The 12198-nt window shown below is 52.0% G+C and overlaps 4 protein-coding genes across 4 annotated transcripts; 3 read left to right on the plus strand and 1 right to left on the minus strand.

Annotated features, from left to right (window-relative positions):
• Positions 1-627: 627 nt before the first annotated feature.
• On the plus strand, positions 628-2707 carry B0H65DRAFT_428777 (uncharacterized protein; the record flags this gene model as incomplete). The annotated part of the gene is made up of 2 exons (XM_062824782.1): positions 628-2608; positions 2661-2707. 2 exons carry the CDS (start codon positions 628-630, stop codon positions 2705-2707), a joined length of 2028 nt encoding a protein of 675 aa, XP_062680886.1.
• A 625-nt stretch (positions 2708-3332) lies between these two features.
• Positions 3333-4612, plus strand: B0H65DRAFT_550267 (uncharacterized protein; the record flags this gene model as incomplete). Its single annotated transcript, XM_062829717.1, has 2 exons — positions 3333-4274; positions 4601-4612. The coding sequence occupies 2 exons, from the start codon at positions 3333-3335 to the stop codon at positions 4610-4612; spliced, it is 954 nt and encodes a 317-aa protein (XP_062680887.1).
• A 1557-nt stretch (positions 4613-6169) lies between these two features.
• B0H65DRAFT_427490 (heterokaryon incompatibility protein-domain-containing protein) lies at positions 6170-8632 on the plus strand (the record flags this gene model as incomplete). Its single annotated transcript, XM_062824694.1, has 1 exon — positions 6170-8632. One exon carries the CDS (start codon positions 6170-6172, stop codon positions 8630-8632), a length of 2463 nt encoding a protein of 820 aa, XP_062680888.1.
• A 135-nt stretch (positions 8633-8767) lies between these two features.
• Positions 8768-12196, minus strand: B0H65DRAFT_240199 (glycosyl hydrolases family 2, TIM barrel domain-containing protein). Its single transcript, XM_062822308.1, has 3 exons — positions 10459-12196; positions 10095-10401; positions 8768-10039 (listed from the first exon to the last, which is right to left on the minus strand). The coding sequence occupies exons 1-3, from the start codon at positions 12109-12111 to the stop codon at positions 8904-8906; spliced, it is 3096 nt and encodes a 1031-aa protein (XP_062680889.1). The 5' UTR covers positions 12112-12196; the 3' UTR covers positions 8768-8903.
• Between the last annotated feature and the right edge of the window lie 2 nt (positions 12197-12198).

The following is a 12198-nucleotide window of genomic DNA, read 5'->3' on the forward strand; positions in this document are numbered from 1 at the left end:
TCTTTCTGTCTCCACGTCCCTGGTCTCTCCCAGGCGCATCTCCTGTTGATCTGGAATCCTGTTCTTGCTTCTTTCCGTTCCTTCTCTCGCGACTTTTCCTTTTTCTCCGATACGACGCCACCGGACCGAAAGAGTAGACCTTTGCATATAACGTTCCATCACCTCACTACTAGCCAACTGCTTCTCAGACAACAGCATATCGACTAGAACTCCCCGTCGCCGAGTCAACAAGAGGAATGGTATCGTCTTTGTCGGATTGCGGCAGAGCGGGAATCCACTATCGACCTTTGAGCTTCACTTTCCGTGTTTCGGGATCTGCGCATGTGGCGGTACTTTGAAAGCAGGGGGATATAGTTCCGAAGTGCCTCACAGTCGACTTCCGGGTTCCGAATACCAAGATCTCATATAAGACGGTCAACTGCACACCAACCTATCATCGCGGCTGGCTCCGTTGAGACTCGACGACAACTTGATCGATCCTTCCTCATACGGCAGTTTCATAAGGTCCATCCATACCTCTACGCCCCTTCCTACTACGATCTCGCTTGCGACTTCCTTCCTTACCATACCCGTCTTGTCGACCCCAAACGGAAAGGGCCTCCGGGGCCCTAGGGGTACTTCATCAACATGTTTCTTCATTCGGGCGCCAGTATTCACGGCCATGAATATTCCAACAGACCCTCATCACCCCAGTCATCGCACAAGCTACGACCCTCTCTCCTATCCTCGGCTCTCTCACCAGCCAAGAACCTTGTGACCACGACTACCGACATCCCAAAGAAGCCTGTTTTGCGACAACGGCCAACATCAGAGTACATCCCTCGAAACCGCACCCCCGAGCCATTAGTTCGCTTCCTGGAACCCGAGGTGGTGGAGCCCCAGACGCCTGCCATGAACCATGAAGACCACCATGTCTTCTCCGATTCCGAAACCAGCGAGGCGGCCGTCTCAGTCGATGGTCACTCTGACCCGGGCCGCCGTTCCCGTCGCCGTCGGACTACCTCCCGCAAGAGCACCACCTACTACCTTGGTTATCCCACCCCAAAGAAGCTTGGAAACCTCAAGGTGATGCATACAGTTCTACCTAGGCTGCTCTTGCAACTCAAGGCGGTGTCTCCCGATGGCCATGCGCGCCCTATGCTCGAGGTCTTCCCATCTTCGCGGATCGCCGGCCTTGTGATAACTCCCCGACTGGCAAAGCGGTTTCCGGGCATTTTCGGGGTCAAGCGCCAGCTTGGGTACGACGACCTAGTGCTGATGAAGCGGGATGATGACGAGTTGGAGCGGGAGGGTTCGGAAAGCGGTGACGGTGACGAGACCTTTGAGAAGAGCAAGCTTCTTGCTGTGTATAGCCCGGTCAAGCATTCGGAGGAGACGGAGATTGTATTGGGAGATGGATCCATCTGGACCGCCAAAGCGTTGCCTAACGGGTGCTACGACTTTGTCCATGTCGATGAATTCGGTCATGTAACAACAGCCCGCTGGGCTCGCCGAAGCGTTGGCAAAACACCACCTACACCACCAGCGGATGCACTTGCGCCGCCGCCCGAATATCCTCGCTTCACATTCAGTATCATCAACCCCTTGTCACGACGCCATCCAGTCATGGCAACCCTAACACACTGTACACTCAATGTCCAAGACACTTACACCACTGTCTCCTCATCCTATGGTCGCTTCCCACCAAGGCCACTTGGTCGCGCAGTTTCAGTCAATGCTCTCAGCCGGGGTGGCTCATCGTCTTGCCCCTCGAGTCCACTAAACTCATCACCAGAAGATAGCGAAGCTGACTCCGGGATCGGCATCACCCAACCTGAGCCCGAGCCTGAGCGAACCGTGCGCATTATCGACGAAGCTACCAAGTCTCTCATCTCGATCACGGCCTTATGGATAGTCCTGCGATCAGGGTGGTCACCAAATTACGTTCCCAGCACTCACAACCACACCAGTGCCTGCTCGGACGACAAGTCACCAACAACACCAACGACCGGCAACGAAAAGATCCGCCGCAGACATACATGGTCCAGACCGATCGCTTCCGACTCCTTGAGCTCCTCAAAGGGCAGCACCCCGCCAATAAGCCGGCAACCGTCTGACTCAGAAACACCACAATTACAACAGCCAGCAACACCAGCGCAATCGGCCAAACCAAAACGCCACTCCATGCCCGCCCAACCTATCGACAAAGCCATCAGCGAACGGTGCACCTCACCCGCCCCTTCTGCAAGCAACGTCCGCCTACCCGGCCCGCGCCGCGCAACCAGTACCGGCGCCAACTTTATGCGACATCGCTTACTCTCGGAAGCGCAAAGCGATCAGGATTTGGGTAGCCCTATTAGCGAAAAAGTGCGGCATGGATTGCAAGGAATGTGTCCGTTGAGGAACAGGTCGGCGGATCCACTGGTGGGCGGAGGGTTACTGCATTCTCAGCACAACTATTTCGGGCATCAGAGGGACGATTCGATCGCGACGACGTATTGTGCGCCTATTCAGGAAATTAGGCCTTCGATGGATATGAGGCCGGCGGCGGAAAAAGTGGCGGAAGAAGGAAGTAAGACACGTGAAGTGCCAAAGTTGGTGGTGGATACCACCTTTACTGTGGATAAGGGTTTGAAGGGCGAGAAGGAGAAGAAGCCGGGGATGAGGATGATGCTGAAGAGATGGGTTCACAAGCTTGGGTCTCGCTAGAGACGATGGCCCTCAATGAGAGGAGGTTGCGAAGAAAGAATGAAAGTAAACGAAGGAGGAAGGAGAGGAATTATTATACCCATTTGTTGTTACTAGCTCTATTTTTTTTTTTTTGGTTTTTTTCCTTTGTTTTTTTTTTCGCATGGGATCGGAAAAACGTGAAAGGGGAACTGGAACTGGCATGGAGTCAATGGTCCACACTCATTTCATTCATACCCACGATACCATACCATATCATTACCATATATATGTTCAATGGGATCACTGAATCATGAATCAAGTACAAGGCTTCTCCATCCTCTTTCTAGCGCCTCATCTGCTTCGTTGCTTATCCAACATAAAGCTAATCGTTGAATCACTACCCACATATTGCCAACCCACATATTTTCATGCAAGGCTCGCCGGTACCTTAGTTAGACTACATGCTGGACAGGTTACCCAGTGCGAGCCAAGTTAAGGGCATAACTTTGCGGCTGTACGCGGGGTAGTAACCTCACTCGAAGCTCGAAGCAAACTTGATCCGCATCTCGCCAAATTCGACGCTTCCTAGTAGTCACTCTCTCGTGAGCCATCCCTTCTCTTCGCGCATCAATTCTGCCTACTCCTAACTCCAATATGAATTCAAAAGCCTTAAGAGCAGGAACATGAACCGCGACCCGTTCGAAGCTCTCAATCTGGTTGCCCAGCGGCGGCTGCGGGGACTCTTCAATCCCCAGCCTCCCCCCAGGCCAGCTGCATCCGGAGCACCCCAAGTCAACTCATGGACCGATCTCTGCTTCCTCCGCCAATCCTTCGCACCAGGATCACAGCCCAACTGGGAGCTCGTCTACACCACCTTCGCCGCCGTCGACGAGTCCGATCACCTCTTCTTCGGGCACGCCCCCTTCAAGATATCCGATATCTCTTTTGCCCAGATCACAGCTTCTCTGGAACCTGTTCCGGATGACCACCTCTATCCGATTGTACCTTCAGTGTATGAGTTTACCATTGCACCGAGGGACTTACCGCTAAGCGCCGTTTACGTCAAACGCAACTTGGGGCATTATGAAGACTACCTCGATAGGAACCTGGGACGGGGTGCTCAAGCTCCAGCTCCAGCTGAGCTTCCTCCCCGACTTTTGAGCGAGGCTCGTATTTTGGAGGTTATTTCGCGGAGTGAAAGCGGGCCGCATCCAAATATAGTCGAGTACCTCGGCGTCCGAATCAATCTGTCACGCATCACGGGTTTGGTTATGAGGAGGTATGAGTATAACATCTACAGTTACCTCCAGCTGGGGATTGGCACCATGACCATGGATGAAAAGGACAAGTTCATGGAGGTTTTGGAGGATGCGGTGCTGCGGTATCTGCATGAAGAGCTGGGGGTGGCGCATAATGATATCAATCCGTTTAATGTTATGGTTGATGTTAGGGAGGGGATGGTGGTACCGGTTTTGGGAGGGTTTGGTGAGGCGAGGAAGATTGGGGAGAGGATTGGTGAGAAGATTGGGGGAGAGAGAGGGATGCTTCCGGGTTGGACTTGGAGGGATGAGAGGGAGGAGTATATGACGAGTGAGGTGAGGCATGATGTCTCTGCGTTGGGTAAGGTGAGGGGGTGGTTAGAGAAGGGGGGGAGGTTGGGGTGTAGGATGGCTGGACAAGTTCGGGGGGTGAGGGAAGGAGATGGAGATGGAGATGTGTGTGCTTCAAGACAAGGTAGAGGAGAGTTTAACTAGATTTCATGATTTATAATTGATTGGAAACTTCTTGCGTGTCCAAATCTAATGCATGTTCCACCGACTTCTGCGATTATCAAGACGCATTTTGGTGAGTTTCCTGGTTAGTTTCCTAGTGCGGATCATGATGGTGAGCAAGGAAGCCGCTCGAGCTTTTTGACTCTTTAAATCTCGGGGCTAACTTTGTTAACATGTAGGAGAAACTCTGAGGTGTCTTTCCAGGCTCTTGGACGTTTGTCCTCATCATACCATACTACAATCTCGGGTAGCCCTACACCAAATATCGATCTGTCTTCAGCTGCCCACCTCTTTTGCACTTGACGTACCTGTTTCTTACTTTGTAGATGGTCGTTCTCACCGGAGACTTTATGGAATATCGTTGGCGTTCTTGTGTTTGTGGGCCTCTTGCAAAGGCAATAATATCAACAGAGAGTGAGATGGGAACTAATGGTTGGTTGAAAACTTGGGGAGAGAAGCGGGAGCAGTGTCAACTGTCAGCGAGTAAAGCGAGTGCGCTTGCCTGCCCGGTTGAGGAAGGAGAGGAAATCGCTGGTGGGAAACCACTTCTACACAGAAAAGCGCCAATCAATTCGGCGTGAGACGAAGTGAATTCAGGTGGTGAGAAAATGCTTGATTGGTGGCTTGGTTTGTTGAAGAGGAATTGGCGCTTGGGCGGGGAGCACCTTCCCAATATCACAGGCTGCTCCAACTTCTAGAAAGAGGCCGTGTGGCAGTCGCGGCCCACCGCTGCTCTGACTGCAGTGCCTGCATTATTCCAATCTGCGGGGAATCTTCCCTCTTTCACACTTCACTCTTGACTTTCAATCAATCAATTTGACCATACTTTGGATGTTCGCCTTTCTTGGTTTGAGTTCAGGCCTGCCGTATAGCCGTGAATTTATTCTTTCTTGCCCTCCCGCCCCCTTGTGTTAACAAACATCAACCTCAGTCTGGGTGAACCTCGATCGCTACCGATAACCTAGTGCGTTTCTTTAATGACGATGAAGTACAACGACAATGGGTAACGATGAACCTCTTGTGGAAAGAAAGGGGCCTTCCGGTGGGAGAAACTCGACCTCCATGGTGGTGATCGGCGGTGATTGGGTTGGCGATACCCAATTCTCCTGTTGTGGCACAATGGCATCAGAGACATGATGGTATATTGGATGAAAATGGATTGCTAGGTATTTTATCCCCATTTACTTCCTAGTGTAGGAACGTAAGCTAATCAGACTGCCTCGCTAGTGCTGCACCAATTGCTTTCGGATGCCTACCCACAGGGCCTCTTGTGCATGAAGCCACGCGAGCCACGTTGTCAAGACGCCCGGTAGTACAAGCCCGCGAATGGAGGCCGCCGCTGTCTGCTCCATGAGCTGACAGATAGATCAGGCTGCGAAGCCCTGGGAATCTCTGCGAGCCATCTGCTCGTGGAACGATTCGGCATACATTGCGCAGAAACAATCTCAATCTCGACTCCTCGTCAGGACTTGCCTCACTTTCGAATCGCCGCCGATTATCTGCGAGTGTCCACGACGACGACGCTTACGGTTCTCCTGCGTTGTTGCCCTCGCCACCTGTTGTCCGAGGTAGCGATCTTGCACCGACGTCATCCGGATCTTCACACATCGGTCAAGGCAGCATCAGTGAAAGCCCTCGTTTGCGTATCCCGCATCCACCCTACTATTACGTCCTCACTTCGGCTCCTTCCACCAACTTGAGTCTCCATTTTTCGACGGAACTATGCCCTCGGCACAACGTACCTAGCCATGGCACGTTCACATCTATTCAAGGATCTTCTGGGTTGTTGCTTTGGAATTCCGTCACACGAAGGCCACAGAGACGACCGCGACAATGACGACGCCAAAGAGAATGGCAATAAGAGTGCTGGAAAGGAGAACGGCAAACGCGGCTTCGACAACGGGAACCCAAACTTATGCATAACTTGCAGAAAAGTGAACTTCGATTCACTATTTAGGGACAATAAGTGCTCGGTACAGAAGGTGCCGTGGGACAACCATTGCTTCAAGATTACATCTCATCAGCCGGGGTGCGGTTGCGGGCAAGAACTCGAATGCTGGACTCTAGACAGTACCCGGCTAATGGACCTCGGAGGCTTACCGGGCAGATTAGATAGCCAGAGACCGGCTTGTTCGTTCTGCGCTTTTCTGTATCGGTGCCAAGTTCGCTTGAATCTGGTTCCAACGAAAGAAGACTCATCGTACTGGGAAATAATGCCGGCACTTTCACTGGGTAGCATTCTGCTACGGGCACCGAGTGCTGGAAAAGGCAACACACCCTGGGTTGTACAAGACACTGCGTATTTTGAAATGCGTAAAAATAATATGGGAGGCGATCCCGATGACGCGTCTATGTCCCACCAAATTTATCGCGTGGCCGACAGTAGCAGCAAAACCTTAACACGAAACAAACTTGCTGGCGGTGGCCTTCTAGGAAGGAAACTTGATCCTATCTGGGTCAACTTTGGCCTTATCGGCGAATGGTTAACGCTTTGCCGGTCGACACATTCTTGTTGCGAAGAAGTGGACGTAGGCAGTATACCAGGACTTCTGGTTATTGACTGCACCACGGGTCACATCGTCCCCCTCCCAACCAAAGAGAATGCTGCCAATCGGGTGGAAAACTATGTTACTCTCAGCTACCTTTGGGGCACATTTGGTACAACCGACGGACCAGTTGTTCAATCGATCAATTGTGAAGGTGGGAGCGGTCCTGGTCTCCCTACTCAGATACCCCTAGCCATCAGTGACGCGATACGGGTCGTGAAGCAACTGGGATACCGATACCTGTGGGTAGATAGGTACTGTATCCCACAAGAAGACGGGGCCGCCAAGCACATACAAATCCTGAACATGGGAAGGATATATTCAAATTCCATTCTAACAATCATTGCCGCGGCTGGTGATGGGCCGGAATACGGACTTCCAGGCGTGAGTTCGCGATCTCGTATCGCGCAGGTGGGAGTGCAAATCAACGAGGAGATTTCTCTCATACTGTACGAACCGCCAACGAATCACATCATCGACTCTAAATGGAACACCCGAGGTTGGACATACCAGGGAGGGCTTTTGTCTAAGCGAAGGCTCGTCTTCACGGATCTTATGGTCTACTTTCAATGTCAAGAGATGCATGGCGATGAAGTACTGTCCCTTCCCATTCCTGGACCAGGAGAGGCTTTTGATAAATTTCGTGCGCTTTCCTTTGATAACTTGAAGGACTCTGGCAAGTTGCGGATGGTGTTTCCGCGAACCAGCGATTGGAAGAATCCTTTGATGGCCTGGAAAAGGATCAGCGAATACGGACCGAGAGAACTTGGCTACGACTCTGATGCCCTGAACGCCATCAGTGGTGTGATGGAAATGTACGCGCTCGCAATGGGAGACTCGGCGTTTAAGCTGTTTTGTGGTTTACCTATTCTGTCAATTCGCTCGTGGGAGAAATATACCGGGTATCATCTTGACAAAAGCCGAGCATATTCTTTCCGCACATGGTTTGAAGATGACCATCCGCACGGAAGAGCATCGAAGGCTCAGGAGATTGACGGCAATAACCTCACTTACAGTCTGATTTACAGTCTAACCTGGAGGCACCGATGGGGCGTATCTCCTGAGTCAAGTCCAGCCTGCTTAGAACAGGCCCGAAGATCAATGTTTGGCAGCTGGACAACGGCTGGTTGGAGAACCAGAAATTTTTGTCCCGATGTTATCAGGGTTTTTGACAGTGGCCTGAGAATCGGCGTACAGTATAGTGATGAACTTTTACTGGACTGGGAAGATGACAACGCAAGGATTCTCGATCTGTCACGCAACGGAAAGATACCCCTGAGTCTCAAGATTAAGGGAGTGGTTATGGATGTGCATATGGAATGGAACAGACGTCGTATATACGATGACTCGGAGGGATGGATATCTACATGGCCTTTCGAATGGAACAAGGATCTTTTTGAGTCGCCCCGCTGGCTATTTGAAAAGGAGGGTTCAGACAAAAAAAGTGACAATGAGTTGCTTTTTTTGATCGTGGGATGCAACCATTTTCCGTCATTAAGGGAGACTGAATTGATAGGGATGATAATCCGGCCGGTGACAAGGATGTTAGATGGACAGCCTCACACATTTTACGAGAGATTGGACAGTTACACATTCGAACTGGATGACAAACAATGGCACCAAATGGCCAGTTTGACAAGAGAGATGGAGGTGCGGCTGATATAGGACATCATGCAAAGGGTAGTCGCTGGTTCACCATTGTGCTGGAAACGACCACTGTCGAGTGGCATGTATGCTGCTACTCAGTCTGTGTTTCCTAGGGCCTTTTCTTATTTTTAATCATCTTTTTCCTGTTATTTTCTGCTTCTGTCGTCCACTCAATTAAATGATGAACATGTTCTGGCTTCCACAAATACCTAGGTAGCTATGCTTTACAAAATACCTCAAGCCAACCTCAGGGCTCATGAAAGATGAGATGTTTGTAGACCCAAGGAACTCAATACAAAACCACCTCAACCTCATACTCCCTATCCGCCCACAGCGTATACTCCGGCCTCGTCTCCGGCCCACAGCTCCCCGTGCCCAAGCCATGATGCATCCAATCCAAATGAACAATCGTATCCTCCCTCCTCTTCCTGTGCAACTCAAACGGGTGCCTCGCCGCCTCCACATCCATCACCGTATACCTGCTCGCCTGAAAACTCGTATTCTTCCCGTTATCGGGTTTAAGATATCTCGCTCCTAACACCATCTCCCACCTTTCGGAGAAAAACTCCACAGACCGCACATCCGTCCTATTCCCCCCTTCCTGGGGGAACTCGTACTCAGTCCACAACTCGTCGATGGTACTTGTCCAAGACCCGATAAGTTGTGATTCCTTCTTATCGCGGTACGACTCCCCCGGCCCGCGACCCTGCCACGATGCGCTGTGCACGTCTCTCAATCCTACCTCGAGACCTAAGCGCGCCCAGGCGCGGGGGAGCCAGTTGCCTACGGGTTTCCCCGAAAGCTTGACGTGGATGTTGCCATCTTCGAGAAAGGAGTAGACGGTCGTGGTCTCGAGCGCCCAGTTGAGCACGGGGGGCGCGAAGCGGCCCTGGATGGTCACGGTGGGCGGACCGGAGCCGGAGCCGGAGCCGGAGGAGGCGGGCGAGGAGGGGTTATCCCAGGATGCGGAGAGGAGGTGGTGTTTGGCCATGGTCAGTCGCGAAGAGGTCCAGTTACGACCAAAGTCGCAGCCGTGGTCGTTGTCGGTTTGAGGGCGGTACAGGCAGAGTTGCAGGGGAGTGGTGAGGATGTTGGGGGTGGTGGGGGAGCGTTTCCAGCTTGTTAGGGCGCCGATGGAGAGGTCGAATTCGTAGGTGTTGTTAGAGCTGGTGATGGAGAGGAGGGTGGGGGAGAGGAGGTCGAATTGAGCGCCGGTGGCGGGGGGAAGGTTTGCGAATGGGTTGTTGGGGGGTGTGAGAGGGAGCTGGCCGGTGGCGACGATGTGGCCGGCTTCTGCCCAGTTGGTTGCGGAGGCGAGGGAGAATTCGAGCGTTAGGTGGCAGTCGTGGCGGCCAGCGGCTTTGAGCGCTTCGGCGTCGAGAAGGCCGTCGACGGTGATGAGTCGTTGTTCGTGGGCCTTGATTCCTGTGGTTCATGTCAGTGGTTTGGTTTGGAAGTTGGTGATCATTGGCGGCAATACCTTTGGGGATCTTAATCTCGCGCTTCTCAATCCAATCGGGCTCATCATCCGAATAGTAATAGAAGCACTTGAGGTGGTCAAGACTGACAAAGTCGTATCGGTTGATGATTCGCACCTGATTGCCGTTTTCAAGGTTTAGTGTCTGTACAGGCTCGATGGCCTTCTTGTACTCCAACAGCCCAGGTGTGGGAGTGTGGTTGGAGAAGCAGAGACCGTCCAAGACGAAGTTAGAGTCATTGGGCTCATCTCCAAAGTCACCACCGTATGCCATGTACTCTTCTCCGTCTGCGGTCTTGGTTCTCAAGCCCTGAATATCCGTTAGTCAAATGCAAAGAGTGGACGATATGAAACCCGGGGCACATACGTGATTTGCCCACTCCCATACAAAGCCTCCCATCAGTCTGGGCCATTTGTAGAAAAGCTCAATATACTCCTTGAGAGCACCTGGTCCGTTGCCCATGGCATGGGCAAACTCGCATAAGACGAAAGGTTTGTCCCACGACGGCTCCCTAGCGTAGCCCTCCATGGAGTCAACCGATGCATACATTCTGCTGAAGATATCTGCTGACTGAGCGTTCCAGTCACCTTCGTAGTGAATCGGACGACTGGTGTCGACGCTCTTGATATAGTCGTACATAGCTCTATGGTTGCTGCCATAACCGGACTCGTTGCCGAGTGACCAGATGATGATTGAAGGCCGGTTGTAGTCACGCATGATCATCTGTCGTGCGCGGTCAAGGTACGCCTCCTGCCAGTCAGGATTATCAGAGAGCATCTTGTTACCATCACCTCCGACGACAAAGATGCCATGGCACTCTAGATCGGCTTCGTCCAGGATCCACAGGCCGAGCTCGTCCGCTAACTCATATAGCCGAGGGTCATTGATGTAGTGGGAAGTCCGAATGGCGTTGATGTTGTGCTGTTTCATGAGCAGCAAGTCTCTCTTGAGCCACTCATATGGTACGGCGCGCCCGAAATCAGGATGATGTTCATGACGGTTGACGCCTCTCAGCTTGATGAAATTTCCGTTGACGGAGAAGACACCATGGAGAAGTTCAACGCGGCGGAAGCCGACTCTCTCGGTCAGAGCACAATCCGGCGTAGTCAGTAGTAGCGTGTAAAGGTTCGGCGTCTCGGCAGTCCACTTCAAGGGGTTTTTGATGTTGAGTTCGATAACAGTGGACTGTTCTCCAGATACCTCTATTGTTCCCTGAATGACTTCGCCCCCAGCAGGATCAAGCAACTTCAAAGTAACCTCTTCCGGACTGCTAAGTTCAATGGTCACGGATAGCTTGCCATTCCTGTACTCGTTGTCAAGAGTGGGCAGGACCTTGACATCCTTGAAGTGGGACTTCTTCGGAAACTTGTGTATCCAGACATCGCGAAAGATTCCACTCAGCCACCATTGGTCCTGGTCCTCAATGTAAGTACCGTCACATCGCTGGTAGACCTCGACAGCAAGGATATTGTCTCCTTCGAGATTCACATATTGGGTAATATCAAACTCGGAGGGGTTCCGCGAGCCTTGGGAGTAGCCGACATCCTTGCCATTCAACCAAACTGTAAAAGCCGAGTCGACACCTTCGAAGCGGAGGCGTAGTTGATGGTCCTTGCCCTCGGGGGCAAGTTGGAAATATGTCACGTAGCGTCCGCACTCGTTCTCATCAATGGGGACATGTGGAGTGTTCACCGGGAAAGGGTAGTTGATGTTGGTATAATGCGGACCTTTTCCAAAGCCCTGAAGCTGCCACATGCCCGGGACCTGAATGGGTTTCCAGTCCGGGTCTGCGAAGAAATCGAACTGTTGAAATCCCACTGGACCTACCAGAGGCGACTTGGATAGGTTGAACTTCCACTCGCCAGAGAGCAGCTGGGCTTCGGCCAAGGAGACATCACGAGTCAATGCTTTCTCGCTGTCTGGGTAGAGAAAGAAGTGGCTCCGGGGAGGCAGCGTGTTGCGATGAATGACTTGGTTGTTGTTCCAGTCCGGGATTGAGCTTGGATAGACTGATGCCATTTTGGAAGATAATGGAGTCTCGAAAGAATGACCGATTTCGTGAGAAAAGAGGATTTGGTTTAGGAAGAGGACGACTTGATTGTGCAA

The sequence above is a fragment of the Neurospora tetraspora genome, assembly GCF_033439725.1.
Source record: "Neurospora tetraspora strain CBS 560.94 chromosome Unknown B0H65scaffold_5, whole genome shotgun sequence".
Lineage (NCBI taxonomy): Eukaryota > Fungi > Ascomycota > Sordariomycetes > Sordariales > Sordariaceae > Neurospora > Neurospora tetraspora.